The following is a 25,926-nucleotide window of genomic DNA, read 5'->3' as shown; positions in this document are numbered from 1 at the left end:
TCCCTCTTCTCTGGAATCTTGGGACCCTCTGTTCTGGTTGCTTGAGTAGCTCTTAACTCCCTCTAAAGAGATAGTTACTTTATTTTTATCCAGGTTTTTCTGCTACATAGCATAACTTAGTTCTCTTGCAAGCTATTTCGTTATACTCAGAGGTAGAAGACCCCATGATAGCCTCTAAGTACTTTTTGTGTATATTAAATTATCTTGGTTATTACCAGTCTTAACCACCACTGCCTAAATTATCTTCAGCTGTCACCTGTGAAGTTTTCCTTGCTCTGTGTCTGTTCTAGTAATCACATTATGCTAAGTGTTAAGTACTTCACCAACCATTGGGAAATGAGGTACTATAAACTTTTAATAGGTAAAAGAAAGAACCAGTATCTGTAAGATTACAGAATTCATGACAAAGCAATGATTCACATCGGTCTTAGAATAGAACTCTTGCTATTAAAATCTCTGCTATAGTTGTGGTCTTCTATAATTTGTTTGCTTCCTTTAGAACCCAGCTCAGGGACCACATCCTCCTGTCCTGAAGGTGCTCCATTATTACTCTATACCTTCCTCTATCATATTACCATATTGAAAGTAATCGCACATGTACCTGTCTCTCCTACTGTATTATAGTCTTCTCCAAAACAAGGACTGCATGTTATTCATCTTTGTAGTACTTCCAAGTTCAACAACTAATTCCATTAGTCTGGAAGCTTGATAGCTAACACACATAGGAATACTACACAGTTGTTGAAAATGACTCTCTTGAGGGTTTTTAAAAATAATCCTAATAAACTACTTTATTCTCTAATAGTGGCTAATTTAGTCTCCATAGTTATAGAAGAGACTAATTTCATGTGACTTGCTTTGTGATAAGTGCTTTATTGTGGTGGTATGGAACTGAATCCTTAATATCTTGAGCTATGCCTATGTATGCTAGTTAAAGTGAGGTCCTTAAAGGCATATTCTTATCTTTTCCCATAGTTGTTAATACTTGTCTCAAGATAAATTTCTAGGATGAATCTGACCAAAAAAAATTCCCTTGATATTAGCTATAAAATTGTCCTAGAAAAGATTTGCCAGTAACATTTATATGCTTCCCTGTAGTTTTCCTGGCTGTATGAATTAATAGTTTAAAAGAATCTTTGAGTATACTGTAGTGAAAAATGGTATGGGTTTTTTTTTTATACTCTACTGATTACAAATGAATTACAAATTATAAATTCAACTCTCCCTCCCACCCTGCTTTTAGCTATTTTCCTGCAAATTGCTTCTTCATCTTTTCCTGAATTTTTTTTGAAATAATTCTTGGTTGACAACCATCTAATTGGTTCTCATGGACATCAAATAACACATAGGCATTTTTATACTTTTAAAATTAGTAGCTTATTAGTAGTATCATTTCCTTTCCTTTTTTCCAGAAATTTTACCATTAAAAAATGAGAAAGGAGGTTATTAAAATGTTACATATATTCCCACAAGAAATGTATGAGAGTGCCTATCCTTAAACTCTAACCATTTTTTTTTTTTTTGGATTATTACGATAATGCTGGGTTAAAACATGGCTTCTTAATTTAGTTTAATTTATACTACTATAATTATGAGTGAAGTTCTTTTTCTGTGAATTAATTTGTATTCTTTTTTCTTTCTAATTTTTAGGAAATCATTAAATATTAGGGAAATTACCCCCTTTTTGTGCTCTATACATTGCAAATACTTTTGTTGGTTTGTTGATTTCAAGATTGGTCATGGTGGCTTATTAGCTTGCTTCAGAATCACTGGCAAAAGTATTGACTAGGATCTGGCTCTTTTCACATGGGTAAGTCAATAATCATTGCCCTTTTGGTACATTTATTAACTATGAGTTTTCTTAGAAATATCCAACTCATATTTCTGCTCCTGTTTCTACCTTCAGCCCAGTAGACGACAGTGGTAGTTTTACTAGAATGGGGCTAGCCAGGAAAATCAGAGCTTTGCTGCCGGATGAGGTAGACTTGATCTGGGGCCAGGAGGGGGTGGGAAGACCATGGCTTTGGCAACTGAAAGTAGCAAACTTGGTTTGAAAGAAAGGGGACAAACCAGGTCAAAAAAAAAAAAGAATGAAAAGCCAAACAGGTATCAGCAGCAACTGCACAATATGGTAGAGATAGATACTGCAGTGAAGTCCTAGCAAGTTACTAAGAAGAAAACAGCCATGCATAGAAAAATAAATCATAATGCAGAGTTGCTACAGTCCAGCTTTAAGCCAAGTATTATGAGATATGCAAAGAAATGGGAAACCATGATACATATTCAGGGAAAAAAGCAGAAGCCAGACATAAAACTACATATTGTACAATTCTGTTTACATGGAATTTCTAGATAACATATAACTATGGGGAGCACATTAGTGGTTCCCTAAATTTGGGGGTGGGAAGGACTTTTGGGGATACTGAAAGTACTCAAACTATATAAATGCACAGCTATATAACTAAACTCACTAAAAATCATTGATCTGTACATTGAAAATGAGGGGATTTTGTGATATGTAAATTATACCACAATAAAACTGTTTAAATGTGGAAGGGGAACCAACATCTTTAAAACAACAGTACTCTTATTAGTGATCTCAGCTCCCTGTTGTGACTGTCAGTCTGCTGTTCTGTTTTCAAACGTAAATAACCAATTGTAGTTTATAAAAGTAATTGAAGACAACTGGAGGTACTTCAATAAGAGAAGTACCTAATTTTTATGTAGAAGTGAATAATTGTTAAAGTGACAGTGTACAATACTCTTAAATTGTGTATTCACTTTTCTTTGAGACACTCTTACTACCTCCAACCATTTATCTCCTCTCTTCTTGCTTCATTAAGGAGCATCTTCACCTTCACTCTTCTTCACGTCTCCTTTAATGGTCGTTGTGACTTACAAGTGCTCCTCATAGAACATTCTGAGTGTTATCATCCTGACTTTCTTGTCTGGCTACTTTGCTGGTTCCCTAGTTTATTGCATTGTGCTCCAAGTATGTGATAACGATAGGAACTCTTCCGTATGTGAGGAACCTACATAAATAACATTTGGGTCAGTATATTAGTATAGACACCATTATTGAAAGGGGAAATAATTTAATCATAAAGGAATAAAAACCTGACATAGTGTACAATCTTTTTGCTACAGCCCCTTTCTCCTTAGAACTCTGTAATAATTAATCCTGTTTCCTATATGTATTTAACAATGAGAAGAAGAATGGGGCCATCTTGATTCTTATTCCTTTAATGGAGCATAATACTTACTCAGAGCAAATATTCTGCATTTTGAATGAAATCCTCCCCTTTTTTCCTTTAGTAGTTTCTTCTTATAGGACTCATATGGTTTTCTTCGCTCATTAATTATTCTTAAATGAAAAAGAGTTCTCCAGACTTGAATCTTTGTACTAGAATGTAATCTTGAAACCATCCATACCCCTGAAAGTACAATGATTATGTATATCTTTTGGATTTTGCTTCTTTCTTGTATAGACTTCTCCAAATTGGAAAGCATCATCTAGTTACTAATGTTCTGGCCAGGTTATGATGATTGTGTGTCCAAATGGATATAGTTCAAGAACAGCTAATTGGGAAGAAATTTTATGATACAGTAGATGTTATCTGGTAGGAAACACCGATGTGGACAGAGTCTTATCAGAGAACCTGTGTGTCTGAGATAGAGGTAGAGTTCTGTGAAATATAATTCTTCAGCATTGCCTGTTAGGTCACATTCTTTGTTTATAGTTGATCAAAGCTTTGGGCTCTGACAGATGAGTAAGTGATATTTGTAGTTTCCAGGGCTGTTCTAACTTTCTAACCCTTTTGATTTTCACATATATGTCAATAGAAAGGTGAAGGAAAGTGAATCAGATATTCATTGCTGTCAGTAAGTTTCCATGTGATTTTTATGTTTATGATCTTGCTGTTACAGTATTTTATTTTTGATTTGTGATTATTTAAGTATGCCTTTGTAAAATAGCTTCTGTAAGTATTAACTTCATTTAGATTCAAGTATTACATGGCATAAAGGCTTATGATTTATTTCTTAAAAAATTATTTTTCATTAATTTAAATGAAATCACATTTCCTCATAATATAATTTGAGAAAGTAATTGTTTTATGACTATTTAAATACTTCTTCCGTCTTGATTCAGTTAAACTTAGTGATTATTAAATGAAACTTCTTTTCTTTGTAGTAAAGTACTCACCTGTGTGGGATATTGCATACATCTTAGAAGACTGCAATAAAGTGGCAATGTCTCGGGAACCCACCCCACCTCTCTCTGGAGATATGTCTATCGGTCCTATAGCAGAAAGCTGGTGTTATACACAGGTACATGCTATTAAAAAATGCCTTACTTTATGCTAGATATTGTATACTATTTTGAGAATATTATGAAGCACTTCAGCATTGTTATTAGAAGTGTTAGGAGATGAGTCATAGGATGTTCAACATGTGACAAGTCAAGAATGTAAAAGTCATCATTGTAAAAGTTGTTTTCTGAATGTTCCAGGTTAAAGTAGTAAAATTTTCCTACATGTGGACCATTAATAACTTCAGTTTTTGTCGAGAAGAAATGGGTGAAGTGTTAAAAAGTTCAACATTCTCATCTAGCCCCAGTGACAAAATGAAATGGTAAGATTTTTGGTTTTTTCAGATATTTGTTTTTGATGTAATCATTAGCACTTTATCGATTCATTGTTAGTTTCTAAATGGATATTTGTCAGATTTTACATTTGATTTATAATAAGTTCCTAGTAGTATAGAGAATTATAAAGAACTGTGAGAATATTGACAGGAAATCTGTTGTATTATTTAGATTATTTAACAGATGATTTCAGTATTGCGTCTCTCTTGAATGTTTAAACTATTATCTTCCTCCATGTGAGCCTATTGTTTTATTTTAGGTGCCTGAGAGTAAATCCAAAGGGATTAGATGATGAAAGTAAAGACTACTTGTCGTTATATTTGCTTTTAGTCAGCTGTCCAAAAAGTGAAGTTCGAGCAAAATTCAAATTTTCCCTTCTGAATGCTAAAAGGGAAGAAACAAAAGCAATGGGTAAGTGATTTCCAAACTGACTGGAAGACGTCTTTATGTAACTGTGTACATGTACTGTGACTTTTGCACTTTTCCCTAGAAAAACTTAGGATTTTTTTTCCTAAAATCTGCTTAACCAAAAACATTTCATTTTGGCTGATAATATTAAATGCCAGGGTAAAATTACAGTTGTTTTACTAAAGTCTTCATAAGACGTGTAAAATTAGTTTTAAATCATATTTAAATTTTTCATGTCCTAAAATGACATTCATTTTTCACTTGTAAAAATAGCTGCTGTTAGGACAAGGTACCTGGTTCAGTGCCTGGCATATATAATAAGCGTTCAGAAAGCATTTCTTTTCTTCCTTGCCATTTTTGCCAGATAATAAAATCTAAAGAACAATGTGAATGGTGTTTCAATGCCCTGATATTTTTTCACTGTAATTTTTTTGAGCAGTGGACTAAACAGTGACTGAAAGGAAACGGTTTTTCTTAGTCTTAGAACCTGTTAAATTCAGTTCAAGCCTCTGAATTATAGCCAGCTGAAAATGTAGCCTGGCACTTCATAGTAAAAGATCATTATAGAAAATGTACAGTGTGTATAGTAGGAAAATATATTGTGCATTAAATTTTAAGTGATTTCTAGAAGGGATTAACAAAATCAAGTAACATCATTACAAAAAAACTCTCCAAAACACATTTTAAATACTATATCTCCTTGCTGAAGTAATACATAGTTTCACATGAATTTTCATAATTCTGACATGTAAGATAAGATAATGTCTTAGTTCAGGCTGCTGTAAGAAAGTAGCATAAGACTGGGTGGCCTATAAGCAACAGACATTTACTTCTTACAAATCTAGAGGCCGAGAATCTAAGGTCAGAGTTCTAGCATGGTCAGATTCTAGTGAAGACTCTACTTACAGACCTGCCCACGTTGCATTGTGTCTTCACATGGTGGAAAGGACTACGGAGCTTGTGGAGTCTCTTATAAGAGCACTAGTCCCATTCATGAGCATCTCTACCCTCACAGTCTCATCTAATCCCAGTCATTGGCCTCTTAATACCATTACACTATGGGTAGGGTTTCAACATAAAACTTTTAATGGTATACATTTAGTCCATAAAATGGAGTATCTCAATTAGATGTATTACTGGTTTTCTACCTTCAATTTGTATAGCAATAGTGAATATAGAAAGGACCTTGTTTATTTCATAATATATAGTTATTAACCTGTTTATATAAGGCATAAGAAACATTTACTTTAGACATTTATTAAATATTTTACCCATCACACTAAAACCATCTTGTGGACCTTGATGAAAATTGTTTTTAGAGGTAATGGGATTATGTTTAAAGACCTAAGCAATGATAGGGGACTTTTTTTTAGCTTTTTTCTCCAGTTAATGGATTTTTCTCTAGTTCCATAAAACTTATATCAGTGGGATGGTTATCCCAGGAAAGCTCATATCACCAGGAATTATCACCAGGAAGGCCCTGGTGATTTAGAGCATCCTTTTTTTAAAGGAAGAAGCAAGAAATTAATATTTCTAATCTTGTTCTGATATTAGATAATGAATACTATGCCTTTGCCAATGTGTTTTGATCCTACTTTATTATTAAATGGCTTAGATTGTTTGAAAGATCTCTTACTTCTCCTTGAGATTTGATCTGGCTTTTCTTCTACTTAGATATCTAGGAATCTGGAAGTGAGCTCATTGATAATAGCCAGAATTCGTGGTAGTACTGTGAAATGATCTGGTTCTATCTAGTGTGACTCTTTTTTACTTATGAAAACACATATGTGTAATTTCTATGATGGATGTATTGGTCAAGTCCTGTTTTTGCACATTCATTTAATTGTTATTATTAGCAGAATGTTTCTTGAATAGTTGTTTTATTTAAACTTATATTGTGTTTTCCACCAGAAAGCCAAAGAGCATATCGATTTGTACAAGGGAAGGACTGGGGTTTTAAAAAATTCATTCGAAGAGATTTTTTGCTTGATGAAGCTAATGGTCTTTTACCAGATGACAAGCTTACATTATTTTGTGAGGTGGGTACATTTTTTTATTCAAGGAACTCAGTGTTTGGTTATATTTAGTAGTAAAGCAAAAACATGCACTAGAACAATATTGATTGCACTTTTTAAATTAACTAACTGGTATAATTGGCAAGGTTTTATATAAATATTCTAAAAGTAAAAGCTAACAAGTTCTTAGAAATCAGTATAGTAGCCAGCCTGAAAAAAGTCCTATCGTTAGCTATAAATTGTTTATACAGTTATACTATCACATACTTCCTCATACAAAGACTCTGGATGTGTATGACTTTATATGAAAATTTCTAAATATCTTCTTCATTCTGAATAATTCTAAATGGCCAGCATTTTTTGTCATATTCAGATTGATGATATTAAATATAGTGGCTTATCAGTTTGAATCCATACTTGCATGGTAGTGAAAGTACCTGAGAAAAGATTGGGAAGCTTTTTGTTCACTTATTCAAACAGATGTTAGCATTATAAATAATGGCATCTCAAAATTTTTAAGCTACACTTTTGTTGTCAAATATATGATATAATCATATGCATGAAATGCCATCTTTTGAAAGTTGCTAGCATTGCCCCTTCCAATAATTTACACTTATGATTTGTCTTAATTTGAGGCTTGAACTAGCTTCTGTCATTGTTATTACATAGCTTTATCTATATGAATTGTTGAAATGATTGGGTAACCTCAACATTAAATATATTTCAGTAGGTTATTTTAGACAGATGAATGTCTTAAAAGCACAATAACTTACTTAACTGCTACTGAATTAGCTTGACGCTTCTTATAGAAAATGTGTAAAATTTCTTGGCAGGATTACAAATTAATTATATGTCATTATGCTGTGTCAGAAGAATAATTGAAATATGGCCCCAGAGACTACATAGTGCAAATGGAATGCATCTTATTTTCACTTAGACAAGTTAAATGAACTATAAGATGAATTTGTTATGAATACTATTATTTGGTTGATAATGCACATAGCACAAGTGTCTTGAGCAGAGCTTATCATTAAATAATTTGATAAAAATACACACTAAAGCATTTGTTGCCAATAGAGAGATATTCTAAGTAGTATTTAAATAATTATAGGGTGTGTTATTTAAGCATTCTTAATATAGAATATTTTCAGAATTTTAGTAGTTATCCTAAATTTCAACATATTAATTTATTTTAATCACATAATCATAGAATTTAAAGGACATTAAAGGCTATGTAATCCAATTAAGGAAAAAAAATCTACCTACTGCAGCTAAAAGTCTTTTTGTGAATTTTAAGAAACTGTTTCTGTTTTTAGAATTGAAATATTGTTTACTAAAGTATGCTTCCCTAAGTATATTTTATTGGAACCTAGACAACTAAAAAATTCAGAATGAAGGCTGAAACTAAGATTTATTTTGATACATGTTTTTGAAGTATATTTTTTATCTACATGCTAAATTTTACATGCTAGTCATCTCCTAAAAATAGAATCCACCAGTGACATACATTTTAAGTTGATCACATTTAGTGTTAGATACTATAATACATACCTTTACTGATAGAGACATTGATACCTTGGGCACTGTATATAACATAGGTGGGCTTTGAACAAACTTTCCTCATGCCCTCCACCGTTTCTTCCATACCTCTCATTGATGCCCTTCCTTCTACAGCATCTCCAGCACTGCTTGCAGAAGAGGAGGAAGCATTGCACTGCCCTACCTAAAGAACTGCCTCCTCCCCCTCCCCTGCAAGTGGTGCTGTAGACAGGTAAGGCAGTTTGGTGCTACCCTTTTGTGCAAGACATAAGTAATCTTGCAAGTCCTGTGAATCAAGTAGCCAGAGCTAGAAGTTTCTGTCAGTGTAAACAGTTCTTTCTGCTGCTGCTTTTCCAAAGTGATGCAGAAAACAGGAATTGAAGAATAAGTAGGAAAAATAGAAAATTGGTTAGATTAATTTATCTTTGGAATCCAACAGATTTTAAATAGTCTCAATCTGTAGATCCATGCTAGTCTGTGGTAAACAGAAGACTCTATATACAGATAGATAATATAGGTAATGAATTTTTCATAAAATTAAAAAAATTCATTTAGAATTTTCTTTCCTCCTATTTTTCTGTTACTAAGTTATCCTTTCTGTTTTAATATACTTTTGGTAATGGATGGGAGTTGTGTTTTATTCTCTAAAAATGACAGAATGGAAAATTGACAACCATATTTCTATCACCCAGTTTCTAAAAAAGGATACCTATATTTGAAAGCCAGAAAGTTTAAGACCCACTATTCAGGAAAATGATATGAAATTGGACTACTTAGAAGTTTCTCATTTTAGAGCCAGTGTGAGGGATGGTTCAATAGTTGATTAGAGCATTAAGATTTGTAGTACTACGCACCTTTGTAAATTCCTAGCTAGTCTTTACAATTTGTTTAGAGAATCGAGAGAATTTTAAAAATAGGAACCAGTAGTCACCTTAATTCCACACTAGAGGAGACCCAGATTTCTAGGACAGTCATAGCTGATTAGAGCCTGCACATGCTCATCTTTAGTCTGAATTATATCCTCAGAGTTGAGCCAAAAGCAGATTTGAAAAAGAGCTGTCAGAGGGGTTTGAGGTATTACTTTGCAGCATTTGTCAGTTTTGATTATTGTGCATTTGTCATTTTATTTTGAAAGAACAACCACTTCAGAAAAGAATCTCAGCCTTTCTTCTGAATTTTTTTTTACTCTTAAGTTCCATTCATAAGAATGTTCATTACCTATATTTGAATATGTACTAGAAAAAGCTAAAATTTTACCAATTTCTTTATTATAGGTATTAGAAAAAATAATCATCACCACTCATTGCATAACAGTTTAAATTAGATCATTAATTTGTGCTCTGTAGTCCCTTGAATACTCTTCAGAGTGTATGAAACGTTAATTCTGTCTTACTTAAAATTTGTGGCTGCTATGATAATTATATGTAGATGTGTATGCCAATAATATTTCTTATGAATTATTATATATAGTCAAATATAACATCAATATGTATGAAATATCTTTTTTTAATCTTTTTTCCTTCTATCACCTGATTTTTGTGAAACTTACACATTAAATATATTGTTTTGAGTTAGGATTATTAAACAATAAATAGAACTTAAGAAATCTTTTCCTAAATTTAAATATGATCACATTCTTATGACTCCACTACATCCTACGTACTTTATGCAAGTAATTGAACTGTTCAATTCACTCCAGCTTTTGCTCACTAGAAGTTACAAGAGCAGTGCTGATATGAACAAGTGAATAGTGTCTTTGTGACCCTTGACTAAACCCTGAATAGTGATACCAGTATTTTTTATTTAAGTATCATTAAGTTATAATGTATGATATAACAGCAATCAGGTAAGAATTACTGAAGATTTTTCCCGTTTTGTAATTTGTAAAATTTTAGAAACAATTTGAATAGTTAAAAGTTAATAGAAGAATTTTTATTGGAGGACTTATTTGTATGCATAATGTCTTAGCTCCTGTACTTGAAAAAACTTCTTGCAAGATTGTTGCAATAAATCCCTTCAGAGCCATAACTGCATTAAAGTATTAATACTGCTGCTGCTGCTAAGTCGCTTCAGTCGAGTCTGACTCGGCTCCGCTGCCCCTGGGATTCTCCAGGCAAGAACACTGGAGTGGGTTGCCATTTCCTTCTCCACCGCGTGAAAGTGAAGTCGCTCAGTCATGTCCGACTCTTAGCAACCCCATGGACTGCAGCCTACCAGGCTCCTCCGTCCATGGGATTTTCTAGGCAAGAGTACTGGAGTGGGGTGCCATTGCCTTCTCCGACTATATAGTGCTGCTGCTGCTAAGTCACTTCAGTCGTGTCCAACTCTGTGCGACCCCATAGATAGCAGCCCACCAGGCTCCGCCGTCCCTGAGATTCTCCAGGCAACAACACTGGAGTGGGTTGCCATTTGCAAAGAATGCTAAAAAAGGGAATCTGGGAATGTAGGTCTAGTCTTCCTCTGATACTGACTAGCAGTGGATTTAGGATGCTTTAGTTATCTTCTCTGGATCTCACTTTTTCAAATTTTTTAATAAAATAAGGTGATTGGATTAGATGATTTTTATGACATGTTTTCAAAAAGATTAGTAAAATCAGGAAAACAAAATGGTTAATGAGAATATCCTCAGAAAATAGTGTTTGTTCATTCGTATGAAATAGATGTTATTACATCTAGGTGAGTAAGGACTAATGAGACTTAATATTCTCAAGCATTTTATATTAGACTATTATTATACTTTCTTAGCATGTTAGTAATTTGGTCCATTTTATCCATTTCTAGTGTACAATTTCTACAGTTTATTTGTCCATATGCATACCAATACTATTAATTAAAGAAAACCTTATGAAATACAGCTTTAAATTAACAGTCATCTATTGCTGCATAACAAACAACCACAAAATTTAGCAGCTTAAAACAGCATTTTTTGTGAAAGATGGTTCATTTACTCTGAAACATTTGCCTTACCAGTTGAGGTAGTATTTTCTTCCACTTATTAAATATAATATGAAATTTCTAGTAATATTAATAGTGTATTCCTTTTCTTAAAGTTTGTGCCAAACTTAGTGGTGTTTTAAGATTTCATTTAAAATATAGTCATCTTTAATGAGAAATAATTTAATCCATATTATGTTGGGCTCCATGTAAAAGCAAAGTTTTAATCATCAGTTCAGTTCAGTCACTCAGTCGTATCCGACTCTTTGCGACCCCATGAATCGCAGCACGCCAGGCCTCCCTGTCCATCACCAGCTCCCGGAGTTCACTCAAACTCATGTCCATCGAGTTGGTGATGCCATCCAGCCATCTCATCCTCTGTCATCCCCTTCTCCTCCTGCCCCCAACCCCTCCCAGCATTAGGGTCTTTTCCAGTGAGTCAACTCTTCACATGAGGTGGCCAAAGTATTGGAGTTTCAGCTTTAGCATCAGTCCTTCCAATGAACACCCAGGACTGATCTCCTTCAGAATGGACTGGTTGGATCTCCTTGAAGTCCAAGGGACTCTCAAGAGTCTTGTCCAACACCACAGTTCAAAAGCATCAGTTCTTCGGCGCTCAGCTTTCTTCACCATCCAACTCTCACATCCATACGTGACTACTGGAAAAACCATCTCAAGAGTCTTGTCCAACACCACAGTTCAAAAGCATCAGTTCTTCGGCGCTCAGCTTTCTTCACCATCCAACTCTCACATCCATACGTGACTACTGGAAAAACCATAGCCTTGACTAGATGGGCCTTTGTTGGCAAACTAATGTCTCTGCTTTTTAATATGCTATCTAGGTTGGTCATAACTTTCCTTCCAAGGAGTAAGCGTCTTTTAATTTCATGGCTGCAGTCACCATCTGCAGTGATTTTGGAGCCCAAAAAAATAAAGTCTGACACTTGTTTCCACTGTTGGTTTTAATCATACCAACGTTTATTTATTGATTATTTCATAGATAAAGGTCTTTGAATCGAACTAAGTTATATTGTTCTGTTTTTTTAATGAAAGATTTCCATGAACATTAATAATTACATTGTTTTATGAGAATCCTTATACTTTAAAATTTAAATCAATATTACTAGATATTTAAATCAGTGTTATTAGCATTGAAACATGTAGGGACAATACTTAAAATGCTGCCCAAATTGCATATTATAGTCTGTAGTTTTAAACAACATTTTAAAATATTCTAAAATGTCATAAGTGTTATGCTGTGTTTATTATATGTTCAATAAACTTTAAATATTGATAGTTCTGTAATGTGAGGAAATAAAAAATTAAATTTCTTTCTCCTCAGAAAAGTATTTTCTCCTATTTGAATTTGGAATTATATTATGACCTTTTTTTGTTGTTGAGAAATAGTTTTTGTGATTACTTTAATAACTGAGCATTCTCAGGAATCAGTAAGCCATTTATTTACATAAAATGTCACTTAAAATGATCTAATTCGTTTCAATTTTTTTTTTCTGTATCATTTCTCTCTTTTAATTTGTGACTTTAAATTCAGTTCCCAAATGTTAGCATTTTTGATACGGAGTACATTGAATTTTCTGCGTGATTTTAATGATAAGTTTAGGTTGAAACTTAGTAGCTTACTACTGATATTAATTTATGAAAGTATTTTTTCTTGCTGTTCTTTTTTTTATTAGGTGAGTGTGGTCCAAGATTCAGTAAATATATCAGGACATACTAATACAAATATGTTAAAGGTACCTGAATGCCGACTAGCAGAAGATTTAGGTAATCTCTGGGAAAACACAAGATTTACAGATTGCAGTTTTTTTGTGAGAGGACAAGAATTTAAAGCTCATAAATCTGTTCTTGCAGGTACTTTGTACTTTTGAGTAACATATTACATTTCTTTCATAAATTTTTGCATTAAATAATGATGCTTAATCTTGTTACAGCTCGATCCCCAGTTTTTAATGCCATGTTTGAACATGAAATGGAAGAAAGTAAAAAGGTAAACCTTGTTTAAAGGGCTCACATCTAATTTATATACATGTAGAATTTTGGAATGTATATTTTACAAATAACAGTACATGTTCTTATTGTTAGGATTTTAGAAAGAAATAAGAGGATGGGGTGAAATGGGTTCTATAGTAGAAAAATAGATTTAGCTTAATGTGGGCTAACATTCCAAATAACAGCTATTGCTATTGTGGCGTGTCACAATAGCAAAATAAGTGAGTATTTGTTATTAAAAAAGGATAGCTATCTGAAAGGACTGTTCTGATCCATACCTATTTGAGAGTTCTCCGGTTAAGGTGTATATTCCTTATTTCCAGACTTTTGAGTTGATTTTGGAATTTGTTTTCTAGAACAGAAACAATTCCTACATTCTTTTTACCACTATAATAAGAATAAGTGTATTATATTTAATAAAGGACATAAATTATGTTATTATTAGTCTACTTGAACTGTAATACTACCCATTTGGTTTTCCCAGATATTTCTCTTTTATCTGCTATTTTGAAATGTAATCAGACTAAAGACCAGAGATTGATTTTTGCTGGTTGTATTACATGTGCGCCAACTGGGCAACTCCTTCCTAAGTTTATTTACGTGGCTCAGCTTTCTCCTCCCTAAAGAACTAGAGGAACAAAAAAAGTTAATAGCCATCTTCCTCTAAGATAGAGGTCAGAAACTGAATAAAGATATATTTAGTTTGACCTTGCACATTTGTTTTTATTTGTATTTGACTTTTTAACTGAGAAACTGGGGTTTCTATTTCTACATGGTAGTGCTTGACTTGGTATACTTCTTCTTAGACCTGCCTGCTTAAGTTTTAAAATATACTTTAATGAATATTTGAGTTGTACATTGCTTAAGTGCAGATTTTGGGCTTTTAAACTATTGTCAGTTTTGCTCTGGTTCATTATCTATGTGCTTTTTTGAAATACAACATTTTTTGTGTTTTCAATACCAGAATCGAGTGGAAATAAATGATGTAGACCCTGAGGTTTTTAAAGAAATGATGAGATTCATTTACACAGGGAAAGCGCCAAACCTTGACAAAATGGCTGACAACTTGTTGGCAGCTGCAGACAAAGTAAGTAATTAGGTCTTAAAGAGCTGAAAAATGTCCTCAAGCTTGACATATCTAGAAAGCTATCATCAAATGAGAACCCTCAATAACTTGAAGTATTGAATTAATTTATACTATTTGAGGATGCCTCTTGAGAGTATTATGAAATAACACAGTGGGATAATATGGAAATGAAAAAATTTTAAATCAGTAAGACATAAAAATATTTTGAGCTGATTTAGAGTATATGGAGCAAATGGAATGTTAACTCAGACACAGTAGTTTTGAGTGTATCTTTACTCTGTTTTATGAGAACACATGCAGTAGTGCAGATAATTTATTGCAATTTAGAGATAGTCTTAAGATACACTGCATGATGTTCATCTATAAAAAAGGAAGAAAATATTGTGTATTTTTTCTAATTTAATCCTGTATTCGTAGATTTATTTTTTAATACAAGGATATAGAGAAAAAAAACATCTTATTTTGTAATGTTCTTTCACAGTGCTAAATTCTTGAAGATAGGGAAACAGTGTAAAAGTGGCAGGAGATTTCAAAGTCAGTAGTTCTGAATCCTGAAAATGCTAAAGCTCATTGGGAGCTTTCTCCAAAAGTACTAATATCCATGCTGCTTCTGTCCATGTATATGTCTGTATGTGTTTGCATGAATATGTATTTATAATGATAATCATACTCATTTTGAAAAATGTTACCATAGGGAGAAACTGGGACAAGTGTATATGGAATCTTATTTCTTATAGCTTATAGCTTTCTTATTTCTTATAGCTTATTCAAATCTGTAACTGTCTCAGAATTTAAATGTATAAATGCCATTATAATGGAATGAAAAATACAAAACACGTAGACATGAGTCTGACAAAAGATGTTCAAGACCTGTATGCTGAATATTACAATATACTGATAATAGAAAATCAGGTACACTTCAGTAAATGGAGAGAAAGTCTTGTTAATGGACAATGCACTTCTCTTTTGATTAGGAGAAGCAGCAAGTCAGTATCAAAATCCTAACCTGCCTTTGCAGGGATGAGGGGTACAAATTGACAAGCTGTTTTAAAATTGTATATGCAAGTGCAGGGACCTAGAATAATCAGATAACTTTGAAAAACACTATTAATAAAATGGAGAACTCATAAAGCTTTAGTATTTAAGACACTGTTGTATTGGTGACAAGATAGACAACTCATTGAAACAGAATAGACAGTACAGAAATAGACTGTCACATGTACGACTCTATAATTTTTGATGAAAGTGCAAGGATAGTTGATTGGAGAAACGATAGTCTTTTCAGTACATGGTGCTGTAGGAATTGGTAGTCTGTACCCAAAAAGATGAACTGTGGTTGAACTCTTGAAAAAAACGAATTCTGTATGTGTACTTCACATCATGTTCAAAAAGTAACACAGAGTAGATTATAAACCTAAAAAAATCTTAAACTTCTAAAAGAAAATACAGGAGAATGTCTTTAAAGTCTTACATTAGGCAGAGACTTCTTGGCTATGACACCAAAAATATATAAAAGGAAAAATTATAACTTGGGCTTCAATGAAATTTAAAACTTCTTCAGAAGACACAGGTGAATAAAAAGACTAGCCACAGACTGGAAGAACATATTTGCAAAGCATAACTGATGAACAACTTTTATCCAGAATATATATGATAAAGGTCTTTCATATTCAGACTACATAAAGAACTCTCAAAACAGTTATAAGTAAACACAGTTATTTCTAAAACTAAAAATATTTGAATAGACACTTCTTAAAATAATGTCCATTCAGTATATCAAAAGATGCTCAACCTCATTAGTGTAGTATAAGTTAAAACCACCATGAGATACATCTATGATTGTTATAACAGCTAAAATTATTAAAAGCATACCAAGTATGGTCAAGGATGTGGACTCTCATATACTGCTTATGAGAGTGTAAAATGATACAACCACTTTGAAAGACCGTTTGGCAATTTTTTTAAAGTTTTACACTTAACCATATTATCCAGTGCATTTATTTATAGGTTTATACTCAAGGGAAAAGACAGCATATGCCTGTTTAATGACATATGAATGTTTGTAGCAGCTTTATTTGTAACGGCTAAAAACTGGAAACACCCAAATGTTCATCAACAGATCAATGGGATACCACTGAGCAGTAAACAGTGTAGAACTATTTATACACAGACAACAGCATGCATGAATCTTAAAATAATTATAATTGCTGGAAGCCAGATAAACACAAGTGCAAATTGTATGATTTCTTTTATAGAAGACTTCAGAAAATGTGAATTCTAGCAGTAGAAAACATATCAGAGGTCTTGCCTGAGGTGGGGTAAGAAAGGATTACAAAGAGGTAGAAGGAAGTTTGGGGGATAATGACTATGTTCACTCTTGATTTAATGATGGTTATGTGGCTGTATAAACTTCAAATATGTGCATTTTATTGTATGCCAGTTATACCTCAATAAAGCTGCCAAGTATGTTCTCTTCACATGTATGTCAAATACAAGTTATGGTTATGAGTATTAAGCTTTATCATTTTTCTTCAGGATTAAGTAGTGACAATATGCTGTGTCCTGACTGGTGTTTAAAATATTAGAAAAGAGAAATATACTCATTAAGAGTATTAAGTAATAAAGGTATTTTTGTTTGTTTGTTTTTTGAGTACTAAGAGGATTTTAAAGAAACTCTGTTTTAAAAATACACTATACCTTGCGCGTGTGCTCAGTCACTCAGTCTACCTTTGGACTTCAGCCCTCCAGGTTGCTCTGTCCACGGGATTCTCCAGTCAAGAATACTGGAGTGGGTTGACAGTTCATCCTCTATCTTGAACTTAGATAGAAATTTTCTTAAGATAGAAATTTCTTAAGAAAAATTAGTCTTTATCTTGAATACAGTAACTCATACTTTCTTTATATTTAAAATAAAAACTTTTAAAGTACCCTCAGTTCGATGTGTAATATGCTTTAAATATCATGTATTTAGAACTTGGCAGTTTTGAATAAATGTTCAATTTTGTGTTTTCCTTTCTGGATAGTATGCACTGGAACGGCTGAAGGTCATGTGTGAAGAAGCTTTGTGTAGTAACCTCTCAGTAGAAAATGTTGCTGATACCCTTGTCCTTGCAGATTTGCACAGTGCAGAACAATTGAAAGCACAAGCCATAGACTTTATTAATAGGTAAGCTGTGCTTGTATTTCAGTGGACATGACACCTTCAACAGTTTTTCACCTGACTTTTTCTTAAGTGTGTTTAAATCTTCAATGCAGGTGCAGTGTACTTCGACAGCTTGGGTGTAAAGATGGGAAAAACTGGAACAGCAAGTAAGATGACATCAGTTTCTGACTTAAAGTTGATCTGCATCCATGAAATTAAGTGTTTGTTGCATAGCCTTTTGTTCATCTACAATAAGTATGAATCCAGATATTAATGACATGAAGCAAACTGCCAGTTTAAAAAAATAATAATTTAACCATGTAGTGGATTCTTGAGGCTATGCTCCCTTGTAGATCAGCTTGTAATGTGAACTGGGATGGACACTGTCTTTTCTTAAGCATATATGTTCACATTAGCATGTGGCTCAGTCCAGGTATTTCAGTGACTACTAGAGACCCTGTGCCTGCCGCTTCAGAAAGCATTTCTAAAAATGTGGGAAATATTTATTTTATCCTATGAGGAAATGTACCCTCCAGGTTTACCTGGAAAGTCTTGACATTTGAGTGCCACTGCTTCTTAGGGCAGCCAGGTACCTTGCATCACATCTGCATTAGGTTAATTACCTAGCCTTCCATAAATGGTAGCAATTTGATCTTTCCCCTGGTAAAACTGGTAAGGAGCAGGGTAGTCGTGACATCTTTCTAAGCCTGAATCTTCAGAATGACATAACCATGAGAATTTATTATTCCCTTTTATTCCCCCTTCTTCACTCATTTTTCGAGTGACTTTTTTACTCTTTGCAGTTACTCAGAATCAAAAGGAGAGTCAGTAGGTTGAAGAATTTGCATCTGCTTTTGATTAGTTTTTACCTATGTACCATTAAACTCTGTTCTTGGAAATTATCAAAAATTGATGTAAGAAATTAAAAAAAGATTGTGTCAAAGACAGGAAAATGAATGTTTGACTTACAATTCCCTTGCTTTCATCTGTTTTGATAGATTTGAAGTTGGTTAACTGAATTCTTAATAGTTCGTGAATTCTGTTTTCTGAAGGTAAAAATGAGTGAATACTTTTACTAGCTAGTCTGTATATTAAAAAAAATCGAATGATAATTTTGTGGTGCTTCATACTTTGCCACATTCAATCTCTGATTTTAGTCTGTTAAAATATTTTACAATGTCAAAAAAATATAAGCTTATTCTGTATCCCATGTAGAAACTATGGTGTACATAGAGACCATCAATAGATACTTGTTGAATTAAATCAATGAAAATATCAGGCATATTAACAATCTGTGTGATTCTAAACAGCGAGTTGAAATTATAAATGTGAAAGTACACTGGTAATTTGATGTCAGGCAAATTTTTTAATTGTTATTAGCTAATGTTTAGTTCAGCAAACTAAACTAAATGCCTAGCATCAGTTTTGTGTCAAGCACTATGCTGAGGTGCTGCATATAGAAACAAGTATGAGGGAAAATCCTTGTTCTTAAGAAATTTATCTAATAACAGAAACACATCCATGCATATTTCATTATAATATGGTAAGTAATGTCATAAAGAAGGGTATGTTCAGGACACAACTAAGGCTGGAGGTTTAGACGTAAAGATGACTGGGCTTTGTCTTAAAATCTGAATAGAAATAAGCAGAACTGAGGAGGAAATAAGAGGCATTGCAGACAGAAAGCATCGCTTGAATCTAAGTATAGATGCATGAAACAATAGTAGATCATTCATTTGACAGATATTTATGAACACAATATATGTTTTTTATGCCTTCCTAGAGTTTATGGTTTAGCAGGAGATATATAGGAACTAAACAAAGTAGTTGAAATAAAGTGTAATAATAGGTAAGGCAGAGCATACCCATCTGAGCACATAGCAAAAGGACCTGACCTAAGTGTCAGAGAAAGTCCTTTTGAAGAATTGTTGTATAAAGACCTGAAGTATTAGTAGAAGTTACCTCGGTGAAGAAGAGGGAAGAGGTGGAAAGGTATGTCCCAGAAAAAAAAAAAAAAAGATACAGGCGTGCAACGGTTTGAAGATAAGAAAGAAGAGTATGGGGATGAGGAGTATGAGAAGCTGGGGAAAAAAGTCAAAGATCAGATCATGGAAGGCCATCTAAATAACATTAGGGCTTTTAGACATTATTCAAAGAGGATGGTCATACAGTAAAAGAGTTTAACCTAGAGTAGAATTTTGATCGGGTGTTTGTTTTAGCAGTCTCTCCACATGCTTGAGCGTGGGGAGGTTGAGGTGCTGGTGGTAATTAAGGAGCATGGTTACGTATAGGTAGGCCAGTTAGAAAGGTATTGAAGATAGTCCAGGCAAGAGATGAAGGTAAAAATTTGACTTGATTAGTGATAGTGGGGCTAGAAAGAAATAAAAGGATATAATATTTTGAATGGACAGTCTATAACATTTGGGTATTATTTGGATGGTAGGTAGGTAGAAAGGAGAGAAGACAGGAGACAAGCAAGGATAACTAGATTTATTGCTTGAGTAACTGTGTTAACTCAGAGCATGTTGTACATCCTTTAACAATAAACAGTTCAGTATTGCTGTTGTTGTTATTATTAATATTTTACACAGTGCCAAAGCATGGAATGGGAGGTAGAAAGCTAGGGGGAAGAACTGGGAAACTTTGTTTCTGATTTCTCTTTCTAAAGAACCTGTGTACTGGCATTGGAGAACAACAGAAGAAGACCTTTTTAAGGTGTTTATTACTGAGGTAGCATGGAAGCTGGTTTGAGAAGAGCATGATAGAGTAGAAGACAAATTAGGAGACTGATAATAATTCAAGCATGAGATGTTGTGGGCCTTAACTAGGGATTCAGGATACCTTTGGGAATTCAAATAGGGCTTTAATGGTTGATTGGAAAGGATGGCATCTAGGGTGACTCCCAGGTTTCTGACTTGAATCACTGGGTGATGATGGAAGCATTAGCTTATTGGAAATGAGAGAGGAAGAATTTGGGGCTCAAGAGAGACATGTTGAGTTCTTATCCTCATTCTGAAATTTACGGTTTTCAAGGCATGTCCAAGTAAAGAAAACAGGTGGTTGGGGACAGACCTTGTGGGAGGCCTAGGACTTAGCAAATCACTGTTTATCATTGTTGAGTATGATAGTTAAAATTGTGAAAGTGGCTGAGATAAGATGAACAGTGAATTCTAAAGAAGAATAGAGGGCAAAACTTGGAACTCTAGAGAAAGCCTGTGTGTAAGAGCTGGAGAAAGGAGCTCTTGAAAGAGTGAGTGTAGAAATGGTAACAGTGGGAGTAGAGCTCTGCAGACAAGTGTCATACACTTCAGGAGAGTAGAATTTGCAGAAAAATTGAACAGTTTCAGTTACAACAGAAAATACCAATAAGGTAAAGATGATATTTTAATGAATTCAAGTGGTGTGAATACATAGGGGGACAGAATTTTGAAATCTGTAAATTAAAAAAAAAAAAAAATGACAGTGTAACAATGCATTTTGAAAAGTACTCCTTAGTAAACATCTCTTACTTTTATTTTTCAGCCAAGCAGCGGACATAATGGAAACATCTGGGTGGAAGTCCATGATTCATTCTCACCCACATTTGGTAGCAGAAGCCTTCCGAGCACTAGCATCTGCACAGTGTCCACAGTTTGGTATTCCACGAAAACGGCTAAAACAGTCTTGAAACCTTCCATGAACTGTAGAAAAATGGAATTGACTTTTACTCCTCCAGGTCCAGAAGGATTCTAATACACAAACCATAAGCGAGAGTTGTTTCTGTTGTTTTGTCCACAGAACAGAAGCTGAAAAAGCATATTGCTTGCATTTCAGGTGGATAATTTATGGTTTATTCTTCAGCTTTAAATTAGACTGATTATACTCTAATTCACTTCAAGGCCTTAAATTATCTTCAGTGACTTCTCTTGTTCATACAATACTTTAATTTTTTTATTGTGCCTTGTCATTGTGACCAAGGCTATGCAGGATTGCACTAGCTCCATAATGCAGTAATATTGATAACTGAAGATAGTAAGTTTCAAAAAGATCTTCCATTAGTTTGAGAAAGGCAGATGAGTTTTGTAGGGTTTGTCCTGTACTAAAAGTTTAAAACTAGGTTTTCCTTTAAAAAAGCACTTGTGTTGGAGATGACTGGTAATGTTTCTAGTCTACGTTCTATAAATACAGGAGAACCTGCTTACCTTCAAGGTAAGTTATGGCAATACACTGCTTCAGTTCTAATTTATTTTTCTTTTCAGGGGGCAAATATGCAATGAATTGGCCCAAATTTTTAGTGAAATTTGTGATGTTTGTATGTTAATTGTCCAGCAAACTAAGAGAAGCATAACAAACCTTTACTTGTGTTTCTTTGTGAATTTATCCAAGTTTACAGTGATTGAGAACTGATTGAGGTTAAGATTTCAATAAGAAGAAAGCATGTTTAGTGCTGAATTAATTTTTTTTTAATTTATAGTGACCTACATTTACATGAAGAATTCTATATGTTAAAAGTAAGGATGACCAAATGTAAATTTAATGACTGGGCCAATTAAGAAGATATATATGCACTTTTAATGTGTAACTTTTATATGCTAAATGGTACTTTTTTTTTTTCTTTCTTTTGAGGGAATTGATGTGGTATTATTAATCGTCTTAACTTTTGAAAGAATTTTTTAAGAAAGATGGAGGCAACTGGGATGTTTGTGATAATAGATAAGAAAGATATTCCCAATTACAGTTACATTGGTTTGACTTTCAGACATTCATTATTGAATTTACTACTGTTTGATCACACTTTAGAGAAGGCACCTGAACAGTAAATGAATCCTAGGCAGTCTACTCTCCTTCTAAAAACAATGAACTGTTATTATGTGAAGACCAAAGGAGAGGACCCTTAGAATATGTCAGGCTACACTCTGAAACCTTTTTTCCTCCCGAGGTTTCTCCTGTCTATCTCAGTAACTGTACCAACATTGTGGATGATAATTGAAATAATGCATAATGTGAACAGGATAAACTGTTTATAAACTGCTTTTCACAGGCCAGTTCTTTATTATAAATGAATTTTAGCTTTAAACACATACATATCTTCAGTTTGTTCACAGCAGAGGTCTGTTCTAGTGCATTGTCATGGCGAAGCAGGAGTGATCAGTGTCAAGCCCTGCATCGGATTTCCTCTAACAGTGGTAGTATGCTTCTTAGGCAAGATTTGTGTTTGACCACAAGGGGAAAAAGTGTGTCACTGGAAAAAAGAATGCATATATTATATATTTACCTATGTAACTATTCTCCAGATTAAAATTTGTATAATTTGTTTATTTAGTTTTTGAAGTTAGGGCAAATGGAAAAAAAATGAAGCTAAAGTTTTAAAATAGATATTATTTTTGTTTTCTATTAGGTATTTACTGAATCCTAATATGCCAAGAATGATTCGTATTTACATTGAACAAACACTGTCAAATAACCATTTGTTATCCACATCAAACTGAAGTTTGAAAAGATGGTATTTTCAGATATCTTCATTTCTTCTTTTGTAGTTTGAGTCTTTGTTGTATTAAGTTAAATTTAATATTGAAAGACTACCTTGGGATAGAAGAAGGATTCTTAGATATGAATGGACTCTGTCCTGTGTAAGAGTATTATAGGGAGTAGAAAACTATGTAAGAGTATTACAAGGAGCAGAAATTCACTTCTTAGCTAAACCATAAGATTGAGCCTTTTAAATTTACAGTGTGCAGCTTAAAAAAAAAAACACATACATACACACTTTAAGGATTTGAGATTTTGCCAGGGTCTTAGAAGAAAAAAATTCCTCTCTCAGGCCCTAGAATTTTGTTGTCACATATTAAAAAAAAAAAATACTGGTGTATCCATTTATATCAAATGCACACAGATGCATTGTGAATTAATTCACTGCTTGAATCTACATTTCTAACCATAGTGACTTCAGTGGTAACATCTATAATGTACATTTCAGCTTACCCTTACTTTTGTGTTTATTGCAAATCTGAAGGGTTTTATTATAAAGATTTTTTTTTAGTTTGGTAACACATTTTGTACCAAAAATGTCAAACACTGTGCTGTAAGGATATCCACGTTTGTAGAAATGTCCACTTTTCAGATAATTTAATGCCTACCAATTATATTAACAGAATCACATGGTAGTTGATTTATTTTTTTTATTTATTATGTATATTTTTGGTATTGTGGGTTCTTGAGGCATTGTAAAACTGTTAATGTATTCTGAAATGAGTGTTCTAATAGCCTTTAAAAAAAAAAACAACTATACACATGGTTTTCAGTAGACACAGATTTTGTTCCAAGCAGTGTTGCCTTTTGAACTAAAGCCTGCTCCTGTTTCCCTTTTGTCACCTAAACAGCTCTTTCTTAGAAAAGTAGTTACTGGTCTTAACGTTACATATTATAAAAGTAACCATTGGAGAACTGTTAGATTGAGATACAGAAACACTATATTTGTGCCTTTTTCATTTTTTAATTTTAGTGTGTATCGGTATTTGGAGCACAAATATGAAGGTGCCATCACATATGGCCTGCCATTGTTACCTCCTTGAATACTCATGTGTCATTGTCTTGAAATAGTAATTGGAGATCCTTGCATGTATTATGTGGTCATTAGGCATGTGTGTGTGCGTGTGTATGTGTGTCTATGTATATTTGCTTGGATTTGTGTGTGGTATGTTCAAAAGTGAATTTCTGAAAATAGGACTCAGTTAAATGTTGAAAGTTTAGGTTAGTTGAAATGTATTCCATTTAAATGTGCTTTATTTGGGGGGACAATTGAGGAAATTATAATTCTCAAAAATGTGACCAATTTACTGCATGATGAAATGTGAAAACAGTGCCTTTTTAGGACATCAGTTTTGAAATTGAGTTTAAAAATATAATGAAGATCTCTTAAAAATTTGTCATGAACATTAATGTTTTATTTTTAAACTAAATTTAAGTTAGAGCTTAAATTGCCAGACATGTAATTAACTAATTTATTTACCCATTTAAGTTTTGTGCATAAATTCAAAATCTAAGCAGAATCTTTGTATGCTTCCTAGTGTTAACTAAAATAGAACACTAGGGACTTCAGTAAGTTGTTTTGTTTAAGTCCAACTCAGCAAGCTTTTCTCAAAGCCAAGTCTGCTTGAAGAGATGAATTATTCTGAGTTGGATGTTCATGCTCTTTGATGGGTAAAATGAAAATATTCAGTGTATTCTTGGAAAACAAGGTGGGTGGGTGGGTTTTAGTGTTTTCAGATTATAAAGACAGCACTTTCAGCACACATAAGAGTATTTTGCAAACCTCTTTTATACAGATTATGAGCTCTACTTTGTTTAAGTGTTAAAATGGAATGATGTAAATTTTAGGTGCAGTTGAACAAATATTGAGTGCCTACCATGCGAGATTTCCTCTTCACTAAGAATGAAATCACCACACCGTGTCTTCTGTTTGCAGTATGTGGACTTTACGTTTGAAAAAGAATTCTTATATTTAAATCTTTTTTTGTTGTTAGAGTTTATCATTGTATACTGTAACCCAGTTAATTTTTGCCTTCAGTTTTTTAGAATGAAAATATAACTTGAGTCCCATTTTTGAAAATAAAAGTCTGCTGAAATTATTTAAAAATTAGTTCTGGGGGGAATTGATTTTCAAGATTCAAATGTATAAAGACACATTGAACTTTTCAGCCTCATTTTTAATCAAGCTGATGTCAATGATGAGATACATACTTTTTGTATCTTGTTGCTGAAAATATTTTTTGCATTTCAGCACGTTGAGTTAAAATAAAGTTGTTACTACTTATTCAGAATTATTTGGTTTATTTTGTGTTTATTTGAAAAGTATGAATGATTCTTTTTCAGATTACTGTGATGTTTTACAAGAAGAGCTATGTATTTGATGTGGTAACCTTTAGAATTATGCATAGTAATTGTCTTTTCTACATAGGGAAGCTAGTGTTTTTTTGGAACCTACTAAAGACCTGTTCCTGGGGATATTGCATATGTGTGTATTTGCTTCCCTCGTGGCTCAGATGGTAAAGAATCTGCCTTCAATGCAGGAGACCAGGTTCAGTGCCTGGGTAGGGAAGATCCCCTGGAGAAAGGAATGGCAACCCACTCCAGTATTCTTGCCTCGAGAATTCCATGGACAGAAGAG

General features: G+C 33.4%; 1 protein-coding gene across 8 annotated transcripts in view; it reads left to right on the top strand.

Moving 5' to 3' along the window:
- Positions 1-25,579, top strand: part of SPOPL (speckle type BTB/POZ protein like) — a 53,037-nt gene extending 27,458 nt beyond the window's left edge. Inside the window, exons 2-13 of one of the 8 annotated variants that reach the window (XR_009491688.1) lie at positions 1,651-1,810; positions 4,193-4,329; positions 4,511-4,632; positions 4,905-5,056; positions 6,965-7,092; positions 13,236-13,413; positions 13,494-13,549; positions 14,516-14,638; positions 17,662-17,804; positions 17,894-17,947; positions 21,303-21,593; positions 23,158-25,579. Coding sequence is in view for 7 of the 8 variants with exons in the window: in XM_002685401.7 (XP_002685447.1) it covers positions 1,807-1,810; positions 4,193-4,329; positions 4,511-4,632; positions 4,905-5,056; positions 6,965-7,092; positions 13,236-13,413; positions 13,494-13,549; positions 14,516-14,638; positions 17,662-17,804; positions 17,894-17,947; positions 21,303-21,447 (1,242 nt within the window). In the remaining variant the exon portion in view is untranslated. Of the gene's footprint in view, positions 1-1,650; positions 1,811-4,192; positions 4,330-4,510; positions 4,633-4,904; positions 5,057-6,964; positions 7,093-8,742; positions 8,840-13,235; positions 13,414-13,493; positions 13,550-14,515; positions 14,639-17,661; positions 17,805-17,893; positions 17,948-18,778; positions 18,833-21,302 lie in introns of those variants that run through there. The other 7 variants (XM_024980798.2, XM_024980792.2, XM_002685401.7 and 4 more) reach the window with 7 other exon arrangements.
- Positions 25,580-25,926: the final 347 nt, after the last annotated feature.

The sequence above is a fragment of the Bos taurus genome, chromosome 2 (assembly GCF_002263795.3).
Source record: "Bos taurus isolate L1 Dominette 01449 registration number 42190680 breed Hereford chromosome 2, ARS-UCD2.0, whole genome shotgun sequence".
NCBI lineage: Eukaryota > Metazoa > Chordata > Mammalia > Artiodactyla > Bovidae > Bos > Bos taurus.
Note: the sequence above shows the minus strand (reverse complement) of the source record. Positions and strands in the feature narration are given on the sequence as shown.